Source organism: Sebastes fasciatus, chromosome 14, assembly GCF_043250625.1.
Source record: "Sebastes fasciatus isolate fSebFas1 chromosome 14, fSebFas1.pri, whole genome shotgun sequence".
NCBI lineage: Eukaryota > Metazoa > Chordata > Actinopteri > Perciformes > Sebastidae > Sebastes > Sebastes fasciatus.
The window spans coordinates 32,455,926-32,475,517 of NC_133808.1; the positions used below are offsets into that span (position 1 = coordinate 32,455,926).

Below are 19,592 nucleotides of genomic sequence, written 5' to 3' on the forward strand. Positions count from 1 at the left end.
AAAGTCTGAAAAATATTCGAAATAAAAGTAAGAAAAAGTTTGAAAAATATTCAAAAAAAAGTTTGAAAAATGTCCGAAAAAAAGTCTGGAAAAAGTAAAAAAAACAAAAACGAACGATATTCGAAAAATAAAAGTATGAAAATGTTTGAAAAATATTCCCAAAAAAGTCTGAAAAATATTCTAAAACAAGTCAGAAAAAAGTTTTAAAAATGTCAGAAAAAATGTCAAAATAAAAATCTGAAAAATATTCGAAAATAAAATGTCTGAAAAATATTCGAAAAGGTCAGAAAAAAATTTGAAAAATGGTTTGAAAAGTCTGGAAAAAGTAAAAAAAATGTTAGAAAATATGTCTAAAAATAAAAATCTGAAAACTTTTCGAAAAAAAAGAGTCTGAAAAATATCTGAAAAAAGTCTGAAAATATTCGAAAAAAAGTTTGAAAAATATCTGAAAAAAAGTTTGAAAAATATTCCAAAAAAATACTGGAAAAATATTCGAAAAAAAGTCAGAAAAAATGTCTAAAAATAAAAATCTGAAAAATATTCCAAAAAAAAGTCAGAATAAAGTAAAAAAAATAGTCTGAAAAAAAGCAGCTTGACAGCCTTATTATTATTATAAAAGTGCTAACGAGCAGAACCAGGGCGAGGCCGATGTTTACAGAACACTTTATTATTTACACGGCCCTTCACAGTGTAAAATAGAAACTTTATTCATGGAAATACTTACAAAAAGGCCGTTTAGTTTTCCACTGAACATTCTCTTTAAATAGTTCTCTAGAGTTATTTACATCTTTACAGTGTATTCAAAATACTCTTTTGGTAGCGGCCCGTTCACACACAAACACAACTTATGGCAGATTTTTGGTCCCGGTCCCGGGAGGGGGGGGACAGAAGAGGACTGCTGCCCTCTGAATCACAAACCGACCTCCTGACCTCCGACCTCCTGACCTCCTGACCTCCATCACATTATTGTGTACATTTGAGAAAAACAACTGCAACAGACGGTCGTTTTTCTTTTAAAATACATTAAATAAACATTCTCAAATTTACACAAGTGCATTCACGGTTAACAGGAAGTAGGTTTGAGATTCACGGCGGGGACAGACGGCGGGGTGGTTAACGTTATTTGGCAGCGACCAGCCCGTCAGGACATCCGAGACGCTCCAGAGGACAGTTTGAGTTGCATATCAGCTGTTTGAGGCTAAATGAAGGTAGAACCGGGGGGTCGGGTGAATGTGTCGCCGGTGTTATTGCTGATTGTGATGGCGTTGGCGTTGGCGTTTACTTCCTGAGCGGTTTGTCCCTGTATATTTAAACGTCTGTCATTCAGAGAGATTCTGTGTGGATCGCTCAGAAAGATCTTTTTAGAGTTTCCATGGAAACGGTGGATGAGTTTTATTAAGTTAGTACTCAGTGATGTCAGCGGTCAGTCAGGTGGGTTAACCACGTTAACTAGTTCATCTCAGAGCATCGGAGTGCTTCGGTTAGCGGAGTGTAAATCTGATGAGCGCCGGATCCCGTTTGACCCTGAGTTACCAACACACGGCCTGAAGCCGTCCTACCGGACGCCGTCGCGTCACCACGGAGAAAACATCCAGAACGGTCCTGCCCTCCCTCGTCTTCTACTCCTCCTCCTTTGAGACTAAAGAGAGAATAAACGGAGGCTTCAGGACGGGTTCCTCCCTCCGTCCTCCGTCCTCCCTTCAGGGTCAACACTGACTTTAGACTGTGTGCAAACCGGCGCGACTGAAGAGGTGATAGTCAGAGAGCTGGATGCCGTCTGGTCTCCGCGGCGCTCCAGAACAGGAAGTAGAGGGAGGGGGGGGTTGTTTGAGTCTCAGAGCGTGTCCACGTGGTTCATGTTGTTGGATCTGTTGTGGATCTCTTCCAGGAAGTTCTCCAGCTGCTCGATGAGAACGCGCTTCTTGAACCTGATAAAAACAAAATGTTGAGGTTTGTATATTAGAGCTGCACGATTAATCAAATATTAATCACAATCATGATTTTAGCTTCTCACAGTTAAATGAACACGATCGACTGCGATCCTGACGTTTAAAATGCAGAAATAAGAACCTTATTTTAAGTCTTATTTTGATGCAAAGATTAGTAGGAATGTAGCCCGTCAGTAACGTGAAAGTGAACGCAGCGATCTGTTGATTTCATTCTGCATAAAAAGTTTTGGTACACAAGTGGATAGCTCTAAGTACAGGTGTGAACGCACTCAAGAAACATCTTTCAGACCACATTCAGAGGTGGTCTGGGCCTCATTAAGGATCGCCTACTCTACTGAGGTCCCGCTGGGATCAGAGGGGGCTCTGATCTCCTCATGGGAATATACAGACGGACCGAAAACATGGAAAAAATAAAAAAATTGGCCGATAAATGTCCAACATTTTTTCCCCAAAAAATGTAAGAAAATATCTGAAAACAAGCCGAAAAAGTGTTCGAAAAATGTCTGAAAAATATCTATAAAAAAGAAGAAAGGCTGATAAAAAAGGCCAAAATTCCCCCTCAAAAAATTCTGTAAAAAAGGCTGAAAAATGTGTGAAAATATGTTCAAAAAAGGACGAAAAAAAATCCCCAAACTGTCTGAAAAATGTCTTAAAAATGCACAACAAATATTCAATGAACGTCTGAAATTGTCTGAAAAAAAAGTTAGAAAAATGTACATAAAAATTCCAAAAATGTCCAAAAAGGTTCAGATAAAAGGCAGACGCCAGCGCTTGTCTGCTTGGCAGCATGGAAACGGCTTCTGTGCTCTACTGTGTCTTTATCTGAGGAAAGCTGTGAAGGAGGGCCTGAGCAAAGGTAGTTGAGCGACACCAGTGAAACAGGTGATTTCTTATAATATCTTGTATTTATGTGTGTTAACGCCGTACCTGGCCGCCTCTTTGATGATGTTCTGGAGGAAGATGAGTCGGGTGTCCAGGGTGCCCTGGATCTGCTTCAGGAGGAGGAAGATCTTCTCATAGTCTGGAACACAACGATACAATGGTTGAGGATTATTTAATTTATTAGTACTATATTAGTATCATTTTTATTTTTCAAGATGTTTACATTTTTCCTGTATTGTGTTGTTAATTGTACTACTCTACAAACCTCTACAATCATCCCTCGGGGACAAATAAAGTGATTTGAATTGAATTTGAAGAAGAATATCCGTCTACATGTAGTAGTTCTGTAGATTTTATTTTATTTATTTTTCCGTTAGTCTACGTACGTCTTCCAGGCTTCCTGATCTCCTTGTTGATGACTAGTAGTAGTAGTAGTATTATTATTATTATTATTAGTAGTAGTAGTAGTAGTACTAGTAGTAATAGTAGTAGTAGTAGTAATAATAGTAATAGTAGTAGTAGTAGTACTACTACTACTAGTACTGCTAGTACTAGTAGTACGTACGTCTTCCAGGCTTCCTGATCTCCTTGTTGATGAGCGTCTTCAGCTCGTTGTTGACCTTCGTCGTCTCGATGTGAATGTGCTTCTTCAGCGCTGAAGGCGACAGGTAGCGATGCGTCTGGTCCTCCATCAGAACCAGCTCCCCTTCGCCCTCGCTGTCCGGCGGCGGCGGCGCCAGCAGCAGCTCGCCCGCCCGCGGTCGCCCGTTCTCTTCATCATCCGCCTCCTCCTCCTGTTCGTTATCATCACCGTCACCGTCGCCGTCCCGGAGGTCCTCAGGGTCCGTGTGGTTCTCCTGGTGGTCGGCAGACTCCGACGGAGCTTCCCCCTCCGAGTCCGAGCCCCCGTCTGAGCTGTAGTGGTTCTGGTTCAGGTGGTTGATGATGATCAGGTCTGGTTCAGGTTCTCCGTCGTTCATCTCCATGTCTGCAGGGTCACATTTAAAACATTTATTATCATTATCATCATCATCATCATTATTATTATTGTTTTTTCATTATCATTATTATTATCATTATTCTAATAATAATTATTATTATCATCATTATCAGTACACTACCTGCTGGTCGGGGGCTGGCGGGCGGCGTTACTGGGGGGGTGTAGGCTCTGCCCAGACGCAGCAGAGGAGACATGCAGCGGCGTCTCTTGGGCCCGCCGCCCGTCATGTTGCTGCTGTCTCCGGGTCGCTTCCCTTTGTTCTGAGGACCCGTCACGAACTCATCGGCCTCGTCGATCATCATACCCTGAGGAAGAGGAGAGGAAGGGGTTAATAATGCTGGGCGAGGGTCAGGATCAGGGTTGATGGATCAGGATCAGGGTCAGGATCGATGGGTCACCTTCTTGTCCAGTTTGAAGGGGTTGCCGAAGGTGTGCAGGCGTTTGGGCTGCTCCGGGTCGGCGTCTCGGAGAGGCTGAGGAGCAGCTTTCAGGAAGTCCTGGTAGTTCCCCATCTGGGCTATCGGCACGCTGTGGAGCTGGTCTGGACACCAGAACACAGGAGAAATCAACATGGAGGGAGAATTAACACTCTTATGTATTTATATCATCCCATCGGCGTTCCTTCCTGATGTATTGATGCATGATGAAGCTGCTACATGTACATCCTTATAGTCGGTGTATTAATACAGTAACTTAGATGGTGGTCGGCGTGCTCCAGCTAAGCGATGTACTGCTGTGGACGCCACGTTAGTTCAGATCAGAAAGTCACACAGTAACACAAACTAACTAACCGATGGATGCAGCGGTAGACCAGCTACTCCCCTGTTCTGAGAGGTTAAATTACTGGTTTTATGAATGGAGTCTGGTGGCTCTGAAGACGGTGATATATCGGCTTCAGTTCCCCGTCAGAAAGGGCCGTCTGACGGCGAGGTAAAGGGCCGTCTGACGGCGAGGTAAAGGGCCGTCTGACGGCGAGGTAAAGGGCCGTCTGATGGCGAGGTAAAGCAGAGAAAATATTCTAAATATAGCGTACACTTAAACTGATACTAGTTTTTCCGTCCACAGCCGCTTTACCTACTAGCTGACGTCATGGCGCCGGCTCCCGGGGATCCTGATATAGTTTATTAGGTGTTAACTGACCTGAGTCCTGTCCTCTGATGAACTAGACTGACCTGAGTCCTGTCCTCTGATGAACTAGACTGACCTGAGTCCTGTCCTCTGATGAACTAGACTGACCTGAGTCCTGTCCTCTGATGAACTAGACTGACCTGAGTCCTGTCCTCTGATAAACTAGACTGACCTGAGTCCTGTCCTCTGATGAACTAGACTGACCTGAGTCCTGTCCTCTGATAAACTAGACTGACCTGAGTCCTGTCCTCTGATGAACTAGACTGACCCGAGTCCTGTCCTCTGATGAACTAGACTGACCCGAGTCCTGTCCTCTGATGAACTAGACTGACCTGAGTCCTGTCCTCTGATGAACTAGACTGACCCGAGTCCTGTCCTCTGATGAACTAGACTGACCTGAGTCCTGTCCTCTGATGAACTAGACTGACCCGAGTCCTGTCCTCTGATGAACTAGACTGACCTGAGTCCTGTCCTCTGATGAACTAGACTGACCTGAGTCCTGTCCTCTGATAAACTAGACTGACCTGAGTCCTGTCCTCTGATAAACTAGACTGACCTGAGTCCTGTCCTCTGATAAACTAGACTGACCTGAGTCCTGTCCTCTGATGAACTAGACTGACCTGAGTCCTGTCCTCTGATGAACTAGACTGACCTGAGTCCTGTCCTCTGATGAACTAGACTGACCTGAGTCCTGTCCTCTGATGAACTAGACTGACCTGAGTCCTGTCCTCTGATAAACTAGACTGACCTGAGTCCTGTCCTCTGATGAACTAGACTGACCTGAGTCCTGTCCTCTGATAAACTAGACTGACCTGAGTCCTGTCCTCTGATGAACTAGACTGACCTGAGTCCTGTCCTCTGATGAACTAGACTGACCTGAGTCCTGTCCTCTGATAAACTAGACTGACCTGAGTCCTGTCCTCTGATAAACTAGACTGACCTGAGTCCTGTCCTCTGATAAACTAGACTGACCTGAGTCCTGTCCTCTGATGAACTAGACTGACCTGAGTCCTGTCCTCTGATGAACTAGACTGACCTGAGTCCTGTCCTCTGATGAACTAGACTGACCTGAGTCCTGTCCTCTGATGAACTAGACTGACCTGAGTCCTGTCCTCTGATGAACTAGACTGACCTGAGTCCTGTCCTCTGATAAACTAGACTGACCTGAGTCCTGTCCTCTGATGAACTAGACTGACCTGAGTCCTGTCCTCTGATAAACTAGACTGACCTGAGTCCTGTCCTCTGATGAACTAGACTGACCTGAGTCCTGTCCTCTGAGAGAACAGACGCTGGTGTTGAGCAGGTTCCTCCTCATCCGGCTGAGCTGGTCCAGCAGGTGGCTGCGAGGGATGTCGTAGGGGTTCCTGAAGCTCTGTGGCTTCAGGCCCTGAGGAGGACATAAACAGAGAGGATTTACAGTTGATAACAAGCTTCATAAAACATGGATAAACACCTGTGGAGGGATGTTTGATTTTAACAGAGGGGGAACCTGAACACCAGTCCGGCGGTACCTTGTTGAGCAGAGCCAGCTGGAAGCCCTGGAACTCTTTGGGGTTGAGCTCCAGACTCGGAACGTCTCCGGAGAGACTCTGCAGCTGCTGGATGAAGTCCCGGCGCTGTGCCAGAGAGATCCCTCCGCCTCGCCAGCGCACCTTGATGCCGGCCTCCGGCGGCTGCTTCTTACCGATCAACGCGATCAGCCGGTCGTACTCGATCTTTGACTGGAAGTGGGAGCAAACCAATAACATGACTCAGTGGATTAATGAGGTAAATTCATATATAACCTCTGCTATAAGAGGTAGCCCTCAGTGTTTCTATAGGATAAGAACCTAACCTTTCTATGGTATTTATTTAATTACTAATTATTATTTTCTGTGCTTTCTTTTTTTTTTTTTACACTTAATTAATTAATTATTATTATAATTTTTTTAAGGTTTCTATCTTACTACCATGATTATTATTATATTAATTATATATCATATTTATTTTTATATAGAAGAACAATATGTAGTTTTGATTTTGGGATGAACTGTCCCTTTAATTGGCTTTAATTTTCTAGAAAAAAATAATATATATTTATATTATTATTATTTATTTTTATATTTATATAATTATTGTCTATTTTTTATTTATTTATATATATATAAAAGAACAATGTGTAGATTTGATTTTGGGATGAACTCTCCCTTGAATTTGCTTAAATAATATATTTTTATATTGTTTTTATTTATTTTTATATTTTTATTATTATTAGCTTTTTTATGTATATACAATATATATAAATAAATAAATAAATACATTTGCATTTAACAAAATCAGAGAAACTTCTTTAATGTTCATTTAATAATGTCTTATCTACTCAACAAAATGTTGCTATAAATCGCTAAACACTGCATCTGATTAAAAGAATAAAAGTCACCAAGATTAAAACTGTTTTTAACACTTATTTGGTTATTTGTTTGTTATTATCCACCCCTCAAATAGGAGTAAATTATGCATTCAGGGACTATTTTCATCTTTGGACAGTTTACGTGAAACTCTAGTATTACTGGAGCTGTGTGACACAGAGGAACCCAGAGGAATCCAGAGGAACCCAGAGGAACCCAGAGGAACACAGAGGAATCCAGAGGAACACAGAGGAACACAGAGGAACACAGAGGAACACAGAGGAATCCAGAGGAACACAGAGGAATCCAGAGGAATCCAGAGGAACACAGAGGAATCCAGAGGAACACAGAGGAATCCAGAGGAACACAGAGGAATCCAGAGGAACACAGAGGAATCCAGAGGAACACAGAGGAATCCAGAGGAATCCAGAGGAACCCAGAGGAATCCAGAGGAACACAGAGGAATCCAGAGGAATCCAGAGGAACACAGAGGAATCCAGAGGAATCCAGAGGAACACAGAGGAATCCAGAGGAATCCAGAGGAACACAGAGGAATCCAGAGGAACACAGAGGAATCCAGAGGAACCCAGAGGAATCCAGAGGAACACAGAGGAATCCAGAGGAACACAGAGGAACCCAGAGGAACACAGAGGAACACAGAGGAATCCAGAGGAACACAGAGGAATCCAGAGGAACACAGAGGAACACAGAGGAATCCAGAGGAACACAGAGGAACACAGAGGAATCCAGAGGAACACAGAGGAATCCAGAGGAACACAGAGGAATCCAGAGGAACACAGAGGAACACAGAGGAACACAGAGGAATCCAGAGGAACACAGAGGAATCCAGAGGAATCCAGAGGAACACAGAGGAACACAGAGGAATCCAGAGGAACACAGAGGAATCCAGAGGAACACAGAGGAACACAGAGGAATCCAGAGGAACACAGAGGAACACAGAGGAATCCAGAGGAACACAGAGGAATCCAAAGGAACACAGAGGAATCCAGAGGAACACAGAGGAATCCAGAGGAACACAGAGGAACACAGAGGAATCCAAAGGAACACAGAGGAATCCAGAGGAACACAGAGGAATCCAGAGGAACACAGAGGAATCCAGAGGAACACAGAGGAACACAGAGGAATCCAAAGGAACACAGAGGAATCCAGAGGAACACAGAGGAACACAGATGAACCCAGAGGAACCCAGAGGAACATAGAGGAACACAGAGGAACCCAGAGGAACACAGAGGAACACAGAGGAACACAGAGGAACCCAGAGGAATCCAGAGGAACACAGATGAACACAGAGGAACACAGAGGAACCCAGAGGAACACAGAGGAATCCAGAGGAACACAGATGAACCCAGAGGAACCCAGAGGAACACAGAGGAACACAGAGGAATCCAAAGGAACACAGAGGAATCCAGAGGAACACAGATGAACCCAGAGGAACCCAGAGGAACACAGAGGAATCCAGAGGAACCCAGAGGAACACAGAGGAACACAGAGGAACACAGAGGAACACAGAGGAATCCAGAGGAACATAGAGGAACACAGAGGAACACAGAGGAATCCAGAAACAACCGAACACTTCTGACCTGCTGGCTGAGCTTCTTCAGGTAGGACACCACGCTGTAGCTCAGACCGTACTCCATGTTGTCGGCCAGCAGGTTGGGAGCTCCCATGATCCTCAGCGCCTTCCTCAGAGACTGTAGAGAGAAGAACAGCGATGAGACCAACGCAGCAGCTTAAATATACAATATATATATATATATATATATAAAGAGGTGACGTCCACCGACCCCGATGTAGTACGGAGGCATCGTCTTCAGGTAGTTCTCAAAGGACTGACGCCACTTGATGGTCGGCTTGAACTTGTGCACTTTGATCAAGTCGTCTGCAAGAAAAAAAATAAGTTTAGACTGAAAAATGTTCTTTAGAAAAACCTCCAATGTTTCACAGTCCTCACTTTGTCAGGGATCTTCTAAAGCCTGAAATCATAATAATAATACATAATAAAACATAACAATGAATTTAATGATTCAACAATAATCATCAATAATCTATAATACATATAATATAAACTAAAAACCCATCTATTTAGTCTGGCTTTTATGTAGTGTTTTATAATTTTATCGTTTTTATTGTTTATACTCATTTTATTTATCATCATTTTATTTTACTTTAATTAACATTTTATTGTTGATCATTATTATCTCTCTTATTTTATTAAAAGTTGATTATTTTAATACAATTTGTTTATTTTGTGTAGTTTCATAATATTTATTTCTTTATTTTTATTTCCTTGTATTTTGAAAGGTGATGTATAAATAAAGTTTGATTGATTGATTGAAACATTCTGAGATTCAGAGACTTTATTTCTGCATTCTGGTGACTTTTAAAGAATGAAAATAACTAAATAATCAACAGCTTTCACAGCAGCAGCAACATTTCTATCTTAAATATGTTTAATTTGACTGTTAAAGTAGAAAGTGGCGGCGAGCACGACTCTGAATCTTGAACAGTACCGAGTGTCCGGTAGTAGTAAAGATGGAACAGATAAAAGGTCTTTCTTAGTTTATTCTGGGAAAAAGAAAATTAAATGTCCAGAATAAACAAAGAAAGAATCTGTGAGTGGTTGTTTTATCTTTTAATTATCAGGTCAGAAGACAGAATAATAATAATAACTAATATTAGTTGTTTTCATCAGTTCAAACCAGGAGAGGGCGATGAAGACGTTAGCAGGAAGTAGTGACCAACGTGACCCGGCGGCGTCGGTCTTACCCAGAAGAGGCAGCAGTACCGGGTAGTTGTAGGGCATCACGAACAGGTTGACACAGTTCAGAGCCGTGCTGGCCTTCAGGTAGCCGAACGGTTGACCCAGGTCACTGTACTTGGCACTGTTACACACAAACACCTGAAACACAGACGGAGAGGACACCGAATCAGTGTGTGATGACGTTACATCAACCAGCAATCATATGACCTGATGGTCATCTATTCACCTCATGCTGAAGTATGAACTCTCTCTTTAAAGGTTAGAGGTCAGAAACACGATGGATTTCAGTTTTAATGTTTACAGTGTTTATTTATGTACTTCCTGTGTGTGTGTGTGTGTGTGTGTGTGTGTGTGTGTGTGTGTGTGTGTGTTTGTGTGTGTGGCGGTGCTCTACCTGCCAGCAGGTGTGAGGGGACTTCCTCTCCAGGATGTACTGCGTGAGCGGCGACGGCTCCAGCTCGTACTTGTCGAAGGGCACCTTGTCGATGACCATGGGCTCGGAGTCCAGACACGAGAAGCGGATGTGGGGGTGGGCCGAGCGGGGGGGCTGGGGGGTAAATACTGTTATAGTCCACGTCACATTAACATGTACTTATAAGAAGGGATACCTTTTAGTTTATATTTGAATTGAATTATTGATTATCAGCTGATATTTAACAACATCCATTGTTTTTACAGTTAATTCATAAATAAAATGAAGTAAACTCAAAATAAAATGACAAAAGACATGAAACATCCTATATATTACCAGATACACACTGATATAATCTGTATATATATCAGCTATATCAGTGCTGCTACCTGCTGTGAACTTTATTTGATCTATTTGTTCTGTATTATTCTGTTTTATTAACTTCACTATTTCCCTTTTTGTTCTATTATTATTGTAGGAAATATCTGATTTCTTATGTTGAGTGTAAACAAACTATATATTTTTTCCCTTATTGCATCTTTATTATGAACGGACCTACTTTGGGACACAAATACTTTAAATTAGAAATAAAGAATCTTTGCAGAACTTTATGGTTATTCTACACAACTCAACAACATATATATATATATATATATATATATATATATATATATATATATATATATATATATATATATATATATATATATAATAACACAGGTCTGGACGTTTTAATGTGGAAAAGTTCCGTATTAAACCTTTAAAGGGTAGAATAATGAAAGGTGCACGGTGGAACCAAACATTTATATGATTTAGTGCTGTGTTTCTTACCAGCGTGGGGGAGTTCTGGTCCGGCCAGAAGGCCTCGGGGACGGGCCAGTGACCGATGGGGACGCCGGTTTTGGGGTTGGGTCGGACGTAGATCAGCTTGTGACAACAGTGCCAAGTCTGCGGTCCGGACTTCACCGGCTCGGCCGGAGCGTCTTGAGACGGACACAGACAGACGTTAAACACCCGTTAAAGACAGAACACACAGTTAGAACCTGGAGGAGGTTAAACAGAGATTCTATCAGCTGATTTAAAGCGTCTCCTACCTTCTAGAGGAGGCGGATCAGGACCCGTCTTCTCAAAGTTGATCACCACCCCGCTCTGGATCTTCTGAACCAGAGACTCCAGACACTGATTCAACATCCGCTGAGAGAACACGCTGTACGAACGACCTGCAACACACACACATATACAGTGTTATATATATATATATATATATATATAAATATATGTTAGGGCTGTCAAATGATTAAAATAGTTAATCACAGTTTTTATCTGTTCTGATTGGTCTAATTCAGCCTCTCACTTGACCTCTGGTGACCTTGTCATGCACCCGTTCACTCAGTGATGTCAATGGGCCATGGCTTTGTGTCAGCTCTGCCATCAGCAGTAATGGACAGCAGCATTTACTGTAGACGGTCACTGACAATGGAGCTGTGTGATGATCTGCAGTCAGCTGCTCTGAGATCTGAACCATCAGCATCATTCTGCTCCGTTCTCATCCTCAACCCGGCAGCAGAGAGATACCAGTCTACTTCTACACTTCTCACCTTTACCCTCCAACAGTAAACTGACCTTCATGTGCCCCTTTAACATCATATATAATATATTTACCTCCAGTGACCTCACACATGGGGGTGATGGGGGAGTCGTCGGACGGGACGCCACCGAGGGGTTCCGGCTCCACCGAGGCGTTGCCGGCGATGCGCAGCACCAGAGCGAACAGACGCTGGTCCCAGCGGAAGGGCTCCTTGGTCAGCTCGCTACCCGGCAGCGGCGTGGTCAGAGGGAGGTGGAGCTGGACGGAGACGTTAATGATGACTTCAAGATGCACCATGTTGGACAATATGAAGACACACACACAGAGCAGGAAAACCTCCTCTTTCATTTCACTGGATGTTAAATGCTACATTTTTTTTACGGGAATATTGATCCTTAATATTTTTATTATTATTATTATTATCAAATGTGTTTTATTTTCCATCTCATTCTATCCCTGCTTTGAAGCACTCGGTGTCTGTACCTATTCCCCTTGTTGTGAAGCACTCTGAGCTGTTTTCCTTGTATGAAAGGTGCTATACAAATACACTTTATTATTATATTATATTATTAATCTGATCTGAACGTGCAGAAAATGTATCCAGAACATATTACTATTATCAACAAAAACCCAACAGTCACTCCGGTGTTCTGAGAGGTAAAATTACTGGTTTCATGAATGGAGTTGGAGGGCTGTCTGATGGCGATGTAAAGAGATGAGAATACTCTAAATATAACATACACTTAAACTGATATCCTCCAAGTGTGGGAGGACTGGTTTACGTTATATAGTCGTGATCTTAACTATTAAAAATGTGTTTTAACAGTAGCTGTGAGCGTAATGTTAGCCTGCAGTGACAGATAATAAGGGAAAGGGGTTGATGCAGTAATGGATGCTTCTTGTGTTAAACATTGTTGTGTGATCAGACAGGAAGTGCTCCTGACGCTGGCTGACCTCGTCTTGGACTCCACCGCCGCTGGTCAACTTGTTGCCGTCGGTGATGGCGATAATGATGGCGGGTTCCAGGAAGAAGGGATTCCTTCCCTGAGAAGAGAAACAATATTTGAAATACTAAACAACAAAAGCAGAAAAAAGCAACGTGTCAGACTAAAGAGTTTTATATCTCACATTAGCCGCTGTATATATTTATAGCTCCGGTTAGTGTGAGGCCTAAATGAGCACAGATATTATATATAGATAACCTACAGGGGATCTCTTTAGAGTGAAAGTAGAGTCTTTATAGTTCACAATGACTAAACATCTGAGACGGTATTATCTGCAATAAGTGTGTGTAATAGGTGCTATATAAATACATATTATTATTATTATTATTATTATTATTATTATTATTTAGGGCTGTCAAAGTTAAAAGTCTGAAAAAAAAAATATAAAAAAAAAGTTTTAAAAATGTCCAAAAGAAAGGCAGAAGAAAAGTGTGATACTGGCATCATAGTAAACTATAAAACCTGATGAATCCATCGGTACCAACCATGTCACACTAGCTGGTCATGAAGGAGGTCAGCTGTCAGGCGTCTCAGCTGTTAAAGGTTTCATCAGACGACTCGACACACAGGACTGTTGTTCTGTCTCTGTTAACTTAATCAAAGTGATGCTCCGTATAATATCTCAATATCAGCCGCTTTGACTCATAAAGAAACATCAGCTTTGATTGTTTTATCTTGACGTTGATGAGAGCTCCAGGTGTCAGAGAGCTGCAGAGGGAGTTCATACAGTTTATAATATATATGGAGCCCTGGAAGGCTCCTCTTTACAGGAACAAAGAGCCCTCCAGGTTGCCAGGCGGCTGATGAGTCTCCCCGGGGAGATGATGATGATGATGAGGAGGAGGAGGAGGAGGAGGAGGAGGAGGAGGAGGAGGAGGAGGAGGAGGAGGAGGAGTCAGCTGGTAACACTGATCACACTTTCATTAAGAGAGGAAGGAAAGGAGGAGGTGATGTGAGCGCTGATGTTTGGTCCAAAGTTCACATGTTGTCAGTGCGGCTGATAAACAGGGATGTAATGACGTCATGTAGCTGACTGAGAGATTATTTTCATTATTAAGTCTTCATTTATGTTCTCGTTTTAAACCCGAGGTGACGTCATCAGGCTCGTTTTGTCTGTCAAATAACCCAAAATATAAAGTTTAGTATTTTTTTTATCTGTTCTAAATGAACCTTAAAGGGAGACTAGTCAAGTATTTAATCCTCTTATCAACATGGGAGTGGACAGATATGCTGCTTTATGCAAAATGTATGTATATATTTATTATTGTAAATCAATTAACGACACAAAACAATGACAGATATTGATCCAGAAACCCTCACAGGTACTGCATTTAGCATAAAACAATATGCTCCAATCAGAACATGTCAAACTGCAGCCCAACAGGCAACAACAGCGGTCAGTGTGTCAGTGTGCTGACTTGACTATGACTTGCTCCAAACTGCATGTGATTATCATAAAGTGGGCATGTCTGTAAAGGGGAGACTCGTGGGTACCCATAGAACCCATTTACATTCACTGATCTGGAGGTCAGAGGTCAAGGGACCCCTTTGAAAATGGACATGACAGTTTGTCCTCTCCAACATTTAGTGTAAGTTTGGAGCGTTATTTAACCTCCTTCATGACCAGCTAGTCTGACATGGTTGGTACCGATGGATTCATCAGGTTTTATAGTTTACTATGATACCAGTATCGCACTTTTCTTCTGCCTTTCTTTTGGACATTTTTCTGACTTTTTTTCTGATATTTTTCTGACTTTTATTCAAATATTTTTCTGACTTTTTGAAAAAAATTTCAGACTTTTTTCAGATTGTATTTGCGAATATTTTTCAGACTATTTGTCAATCTTTTTTTTATTTTTTCGGACATTTTTATAGTGTGACATGGTTGGTAACGATGGATTCATCAGGTTTACTAGTTTCATATGATACCAGGATCTTCACTAACTCTAAAACTGAGCTGCTACAACCTAAAAATTGTCAAAATAAAGAAATTAGTGGCGTTAAAACGTTATTATGGCGTTAACTCTGCCAGCCCTCATCACAACGTGTGTTCTCTACATGTTTATCTGCAGACAGAGCGGGGAGGTGAGATCAGATCACTCATGTTAATACCAGGTGTGAACAGGGTCTGAGAGTGTGTGTGGGTGGGGGGGGGTCACAGTATGCTGCAGGTGGTTGATGCTTGTTAGACTGTGAATGGGGGGGGGGGGGGGGGTGTGTGTGAAGGGGGGCCTCCTCAGCGCTACGAACCTGTCCATAGTTGTCTATCCCCGTCACTAGTCTATTGAGGTTGAGTAGATCGAAGGCGGTCCTCAGCGACTGGCCGATAGACGTCAGCCCGGCTGCCTGCAGGTTCCTCAGCTCCGTCATGAAGGTGGCGTGGCTCTCCTTCCATCCAGCCTTTACATATAAAACACACAGAATATAATAAACGTGGTAGATAAAGATAGAGACTACACAGGAGCTTATCTATGTTCTATATATCCTCTTAATATGACGCATTATTAAGACCTTTATGTTCTCAGTAATGTTTGTTTAAACACTGATATATCTCCAGAGTGGCTCATCAGATTCTCACCGTTTAAACTACATTTTAAACGTCCGTCTCTCTTCTTTCTTTTGCCATTCAAACGGTGAAAATCAACCTCATTAATGTCTTATAATATTAGTTTATATCTAGAACATAGAACCCAGCTCCACCACTGTTGTGAAAAACTTCTACAGAAGTAAATGTTTAACTTTTTAATATTATTATTATTATTATTATTATAATCGTGAGCTGATAATAAACAAACTATATGTAGGTCACTTCCTCTCTCCAGTTCTACCAGCGACCAAGCTGCTGCCACCACTACTTTACTTTAAGTATAAAATGTATAAATATTTAAGTAGATATTGTATAAATCCTGAGCTAGATGATGGACAGAAGTTTGAGTGGTTACTGAGGACTGTCAGTTATATCTCTAACGTCTGGAACAGAAGACTCTTTTATAAAAGATATGATGAGATTTGTTCTGTTTATATCTGTCTGACATGATGAGTGTTTATTGATGTTATATTATGGATGTCAACATTTCATATTATGTGCAATAATGTGAACCCAACCACTCATTCAGTCTATTTTTATATCTTGTTTTTTGTTTACTTACTTAATATCTTTATTGTTTACATGTTTATTTATTTATTGCTGTTGTAATCCTGCATATTTCTCCGCTGTGGGACTAATAAAGATTATCTTATCTCATATTTTATCTATCTTATACCTGGTTTGTGTTTTTGGTTTCTCTTTTGGCAGCGAGTTTTATTATTGTTTATGAAGTGTGAAGCATGACACTAAAATAAAGGAGTAAATAATTCAAAATCAATCATGTATGTATATATGTATATATGTATATGTATATATATATATATATATATATATATATATATATATATATAGTTATCATTGTGCATATTTATATTAACTATATTCCTGTTTACATTCAGTCTATTCTTTTGCAATTACTGTCTGATTTATATTTCTTTATTTATGTTATATTTGATCCCTTTAACTTGGATTATGACTTTCTGACTTTTTCTTTCGGATATTTTTCACTTTTCTTTTTTTAAATTTGCGTTAACGCGTTATTATTAACTTTGACAGCCGTAAATAATAATAATAAGTTTTTTTGAATATACATTTTATTATTATTTTACTCTATTTAATATTTTATTCTATTTAACGAGCGTAGCTGGAGGGAGCCTGACAGCCTGCTTCTATGTAATTGTTGTGCAAATGATAAATAAATGATCTAAAACAAATAACAGAAATTCAGATTTCGTATCCTCGTCTGTGATTACCAATATAATATCTGATTTTAGCCAATCGCACATATCACAGCAGAAGGTATTGCTATAAATATACAGAAGAAATAATTGACACATTTCTGCTTTTTGCACGTACAAAATAAACTACGGCTGCATCTGAAATCTCACTCTGCACTACAAACTCAACATGTGTCCCATCGTTCAACATACTTCTGTGTGAGTAGACAGTAGTCTGGAGCTTTTAGGAGGTTAGTAGGTTGTAGGACTTCCTGTGAGCGTCCTCGCTGGTTAGAGAAACGTGTAACCATGGTAACCAACCTCATGTGACCAAAGCGATGGTTTGTGGGAATCAAAGTCTGAACTAATCTCTACAATAAATATTAACACCTAGCAGAGTGAAATCTGATACGTACATTTAAATCGAAGCGTTGTTGACGTTCCAGAGCGGCAGAGACGATGTCTCTACCGCATTGCATTGTGGGATATTTATACGTTGCATGCTGTAATATTTTCACCAAACCATCAATAAATACATCATTTAAAAATACATTAATTAATTAATAATTAAATAAATAATGGAATTTAAAAATCTATCTGAGTGGGAGTTTAAAAGGAGAAATAAATAACTGAATTAAGGATACAGATTTTAAAAATAATATAATATTATAATAAAATATATAATTTATAATATTAAAGGGCAATTTCCTTTTCCATTTGCAACTCAATTTGGGAATCTAGTTATTTATTTATTTTTAAATTCCATTATTTATTTATGAATTCATTCATGTATTTTTAATGATGTACTTATTGACTGTTTTATGTTGTTTTTATAAATCCCTTTTTAATATGAACTATTTATTGATGGGTTAATATTTCACTTGTAAATTATTTTTTATAATTCCTCTTTTTATCGCCCGTTAAAATGTCAAATAATTAATTACTTTGTGATTTAGTGTTTACTTTGTATTAGTGTAAACTTCTGACTTTATTCTCATATTACGACTTAATTCTCGTAATATTACGAATTTTTTTCTCGAAATCTCCGAATAAATTAATTTTTTTCCTCAATATGGCCCTCATACTCCGTCGTACATGATAACTAAAAAACTTGAACTAAAATAAATATTCAGTTTTCATATCCTCGTCTGTGATTAAAATATAATTTATGGTAAATATATATATATATATATAGATAAGATATTTAATATTTATGTGTGATTTTGCACACACAAATCAAAGATACATTTCTGCCTTTTGCACTCATAAAGTAGACAATACGGTATTTTCTATTATATTCTAATGGAGGGTTTTTTGCATCTCTCATCACATGTTCTGTTTATATTTAAATTAATTTGTATTTGTTTGAATTTGTGTAAACAAATGAGTTCCTGCTGATATAAAACATGTTTAAAATAGACTCCTTAGTTTGGTCAACAAGTAAAGTAAGCCGTCCTGTCACCTCCTCCCACTATCCCCTTCTCATCCTCCTCCCCTCACTATCATCACCTCCTCCTCTCTCACCTCCTCTTCCTTCTCTCTCTATCACCTCCTCTTCCTTCTCTCTCTATCACCTCCTCCTCCCCCCCTCTCTATCACCTCCTCCTCTCTCACCTCCTCCTCTCTCACCTCCTCTTCCTTCTCTCTCTATCACCTCCTCCTCTTCCTCCCTTCTCTATCACCTCCTCCTCCTCCCCCCCTCTCTATCACCTCCTCCTCTTCCTCCCTTCTCTATCACCTCCTCCTCCCCCCTCCTCTCTCACCTCCTCTTCCTTCTCTCTATCACCTCCTTCTCCTCTCACTATCACCTCCTCCCCCCCTCAATCACCTCCTCCTCCTCTTCCCACTATCACCTCCTCTTCCCCCCCTCTCTATCACCTCCTCCCCTCTCTATCACCTCCTCTTCCCACTATCACCTCCTCCTCTTCCCCCCCTTCTGTCAACTCCTCCTCCCCCCCTCTCTATCACCTCCTCCTCTCTCACCTCCTCTTCCTTCTCTCTCTATCACCTCCTCCCCCTCCCCTCACTATCACCTCCTCCTCCCCTCTCTATCACCTCCTCCTCTTCCCCCCTTCTCTGTCACCTCCTCCTCCCCTCTCTATCACTATCACCTCCTCCTCCCCTCTCTATCACCTCCTCCTCCTCTCTATCACCTCCTCTCCCTCCCCCCCTCTCTATCACCTCCTCCTCTCTCACCTCCTCTTCCTTCTCTCTCTATCACCTCCTCCCCCTCCCCTCACTATCACCTCCTCCTCCTCTATCACCTCCTCCTCCCCTCTCTATCACCTCCTCCTCTTCCCCCCTTCTCTGTCACCTCCTCCTCCCCTCTCTATCACTATCACCTCCTCCTCCCCTCTCTATCACCTCCTCCTCCTCTCTATCACCTCCTCTCCCTCCCCCCCTCTCTATCACCTCCTCCTCTCTCACCTCCTCTTCCTTCTCTCTCTATCACCTCCTCCCCCTCCCCTCACTATCACCTCCTCCTCCTCTATCACCTCCTCCTCCCCTCTCTATCACCTCCTCCTCTTCCCCCCTTCTCTGTCACCTCCTCCTCCCCTCTATCACTATCACCTCCTCCTCCCCCTCCCTATCACCTCCTCCTCCTCTCTATCACCTCCTCTCCCTCCTCCCCTCACTATCACCTCCTCCTCCCCTC

General features: G+C 41.3%; 1 protein-coding gene across 1 annotated transcript; it reads right to left on the bottom strand.

Moving 5' to 3' along the window:
* Positions 1–651: 651 nt before the first annotated feature.
* On the bottom strand, positions 652–15,548 carry ints6 (integrator complex subunit 6). Its single transcript, XM_074657975.1, has 16 exons — positions 15,383–15,548; positions 13,083–13,172; positions 12,203–12,386; positions 11,635–11,760; positions 11,372–11,523; positions 10,523–10,675; positions 10,134–10,266; positions 9,152–9,246; positions 8,948–9,058; positions 6,471–6,680; positions 6,220–6,346; positions 4,230–4,372; positions 3,953–4,136; positions 3,397–3,819; positions 2,877–2,970; positions 652–1,928 (listed from the first exon to the last, which is right to left on the bottom strand). Exons 1-16 carry the CDS (start codon positions 15,500–15,502, stop codon positions 1,835–1,837), a joined length of 2,439 nt encoding a protein of 812 aa, XP_074514076.1. The 5' UTR covers positions 15,503–15,548; the 3' UTR covers positions 652–1,834.
* Between the last annotated feature and the right edge of the window lie 4,044 nt (positions 15,549–19,592).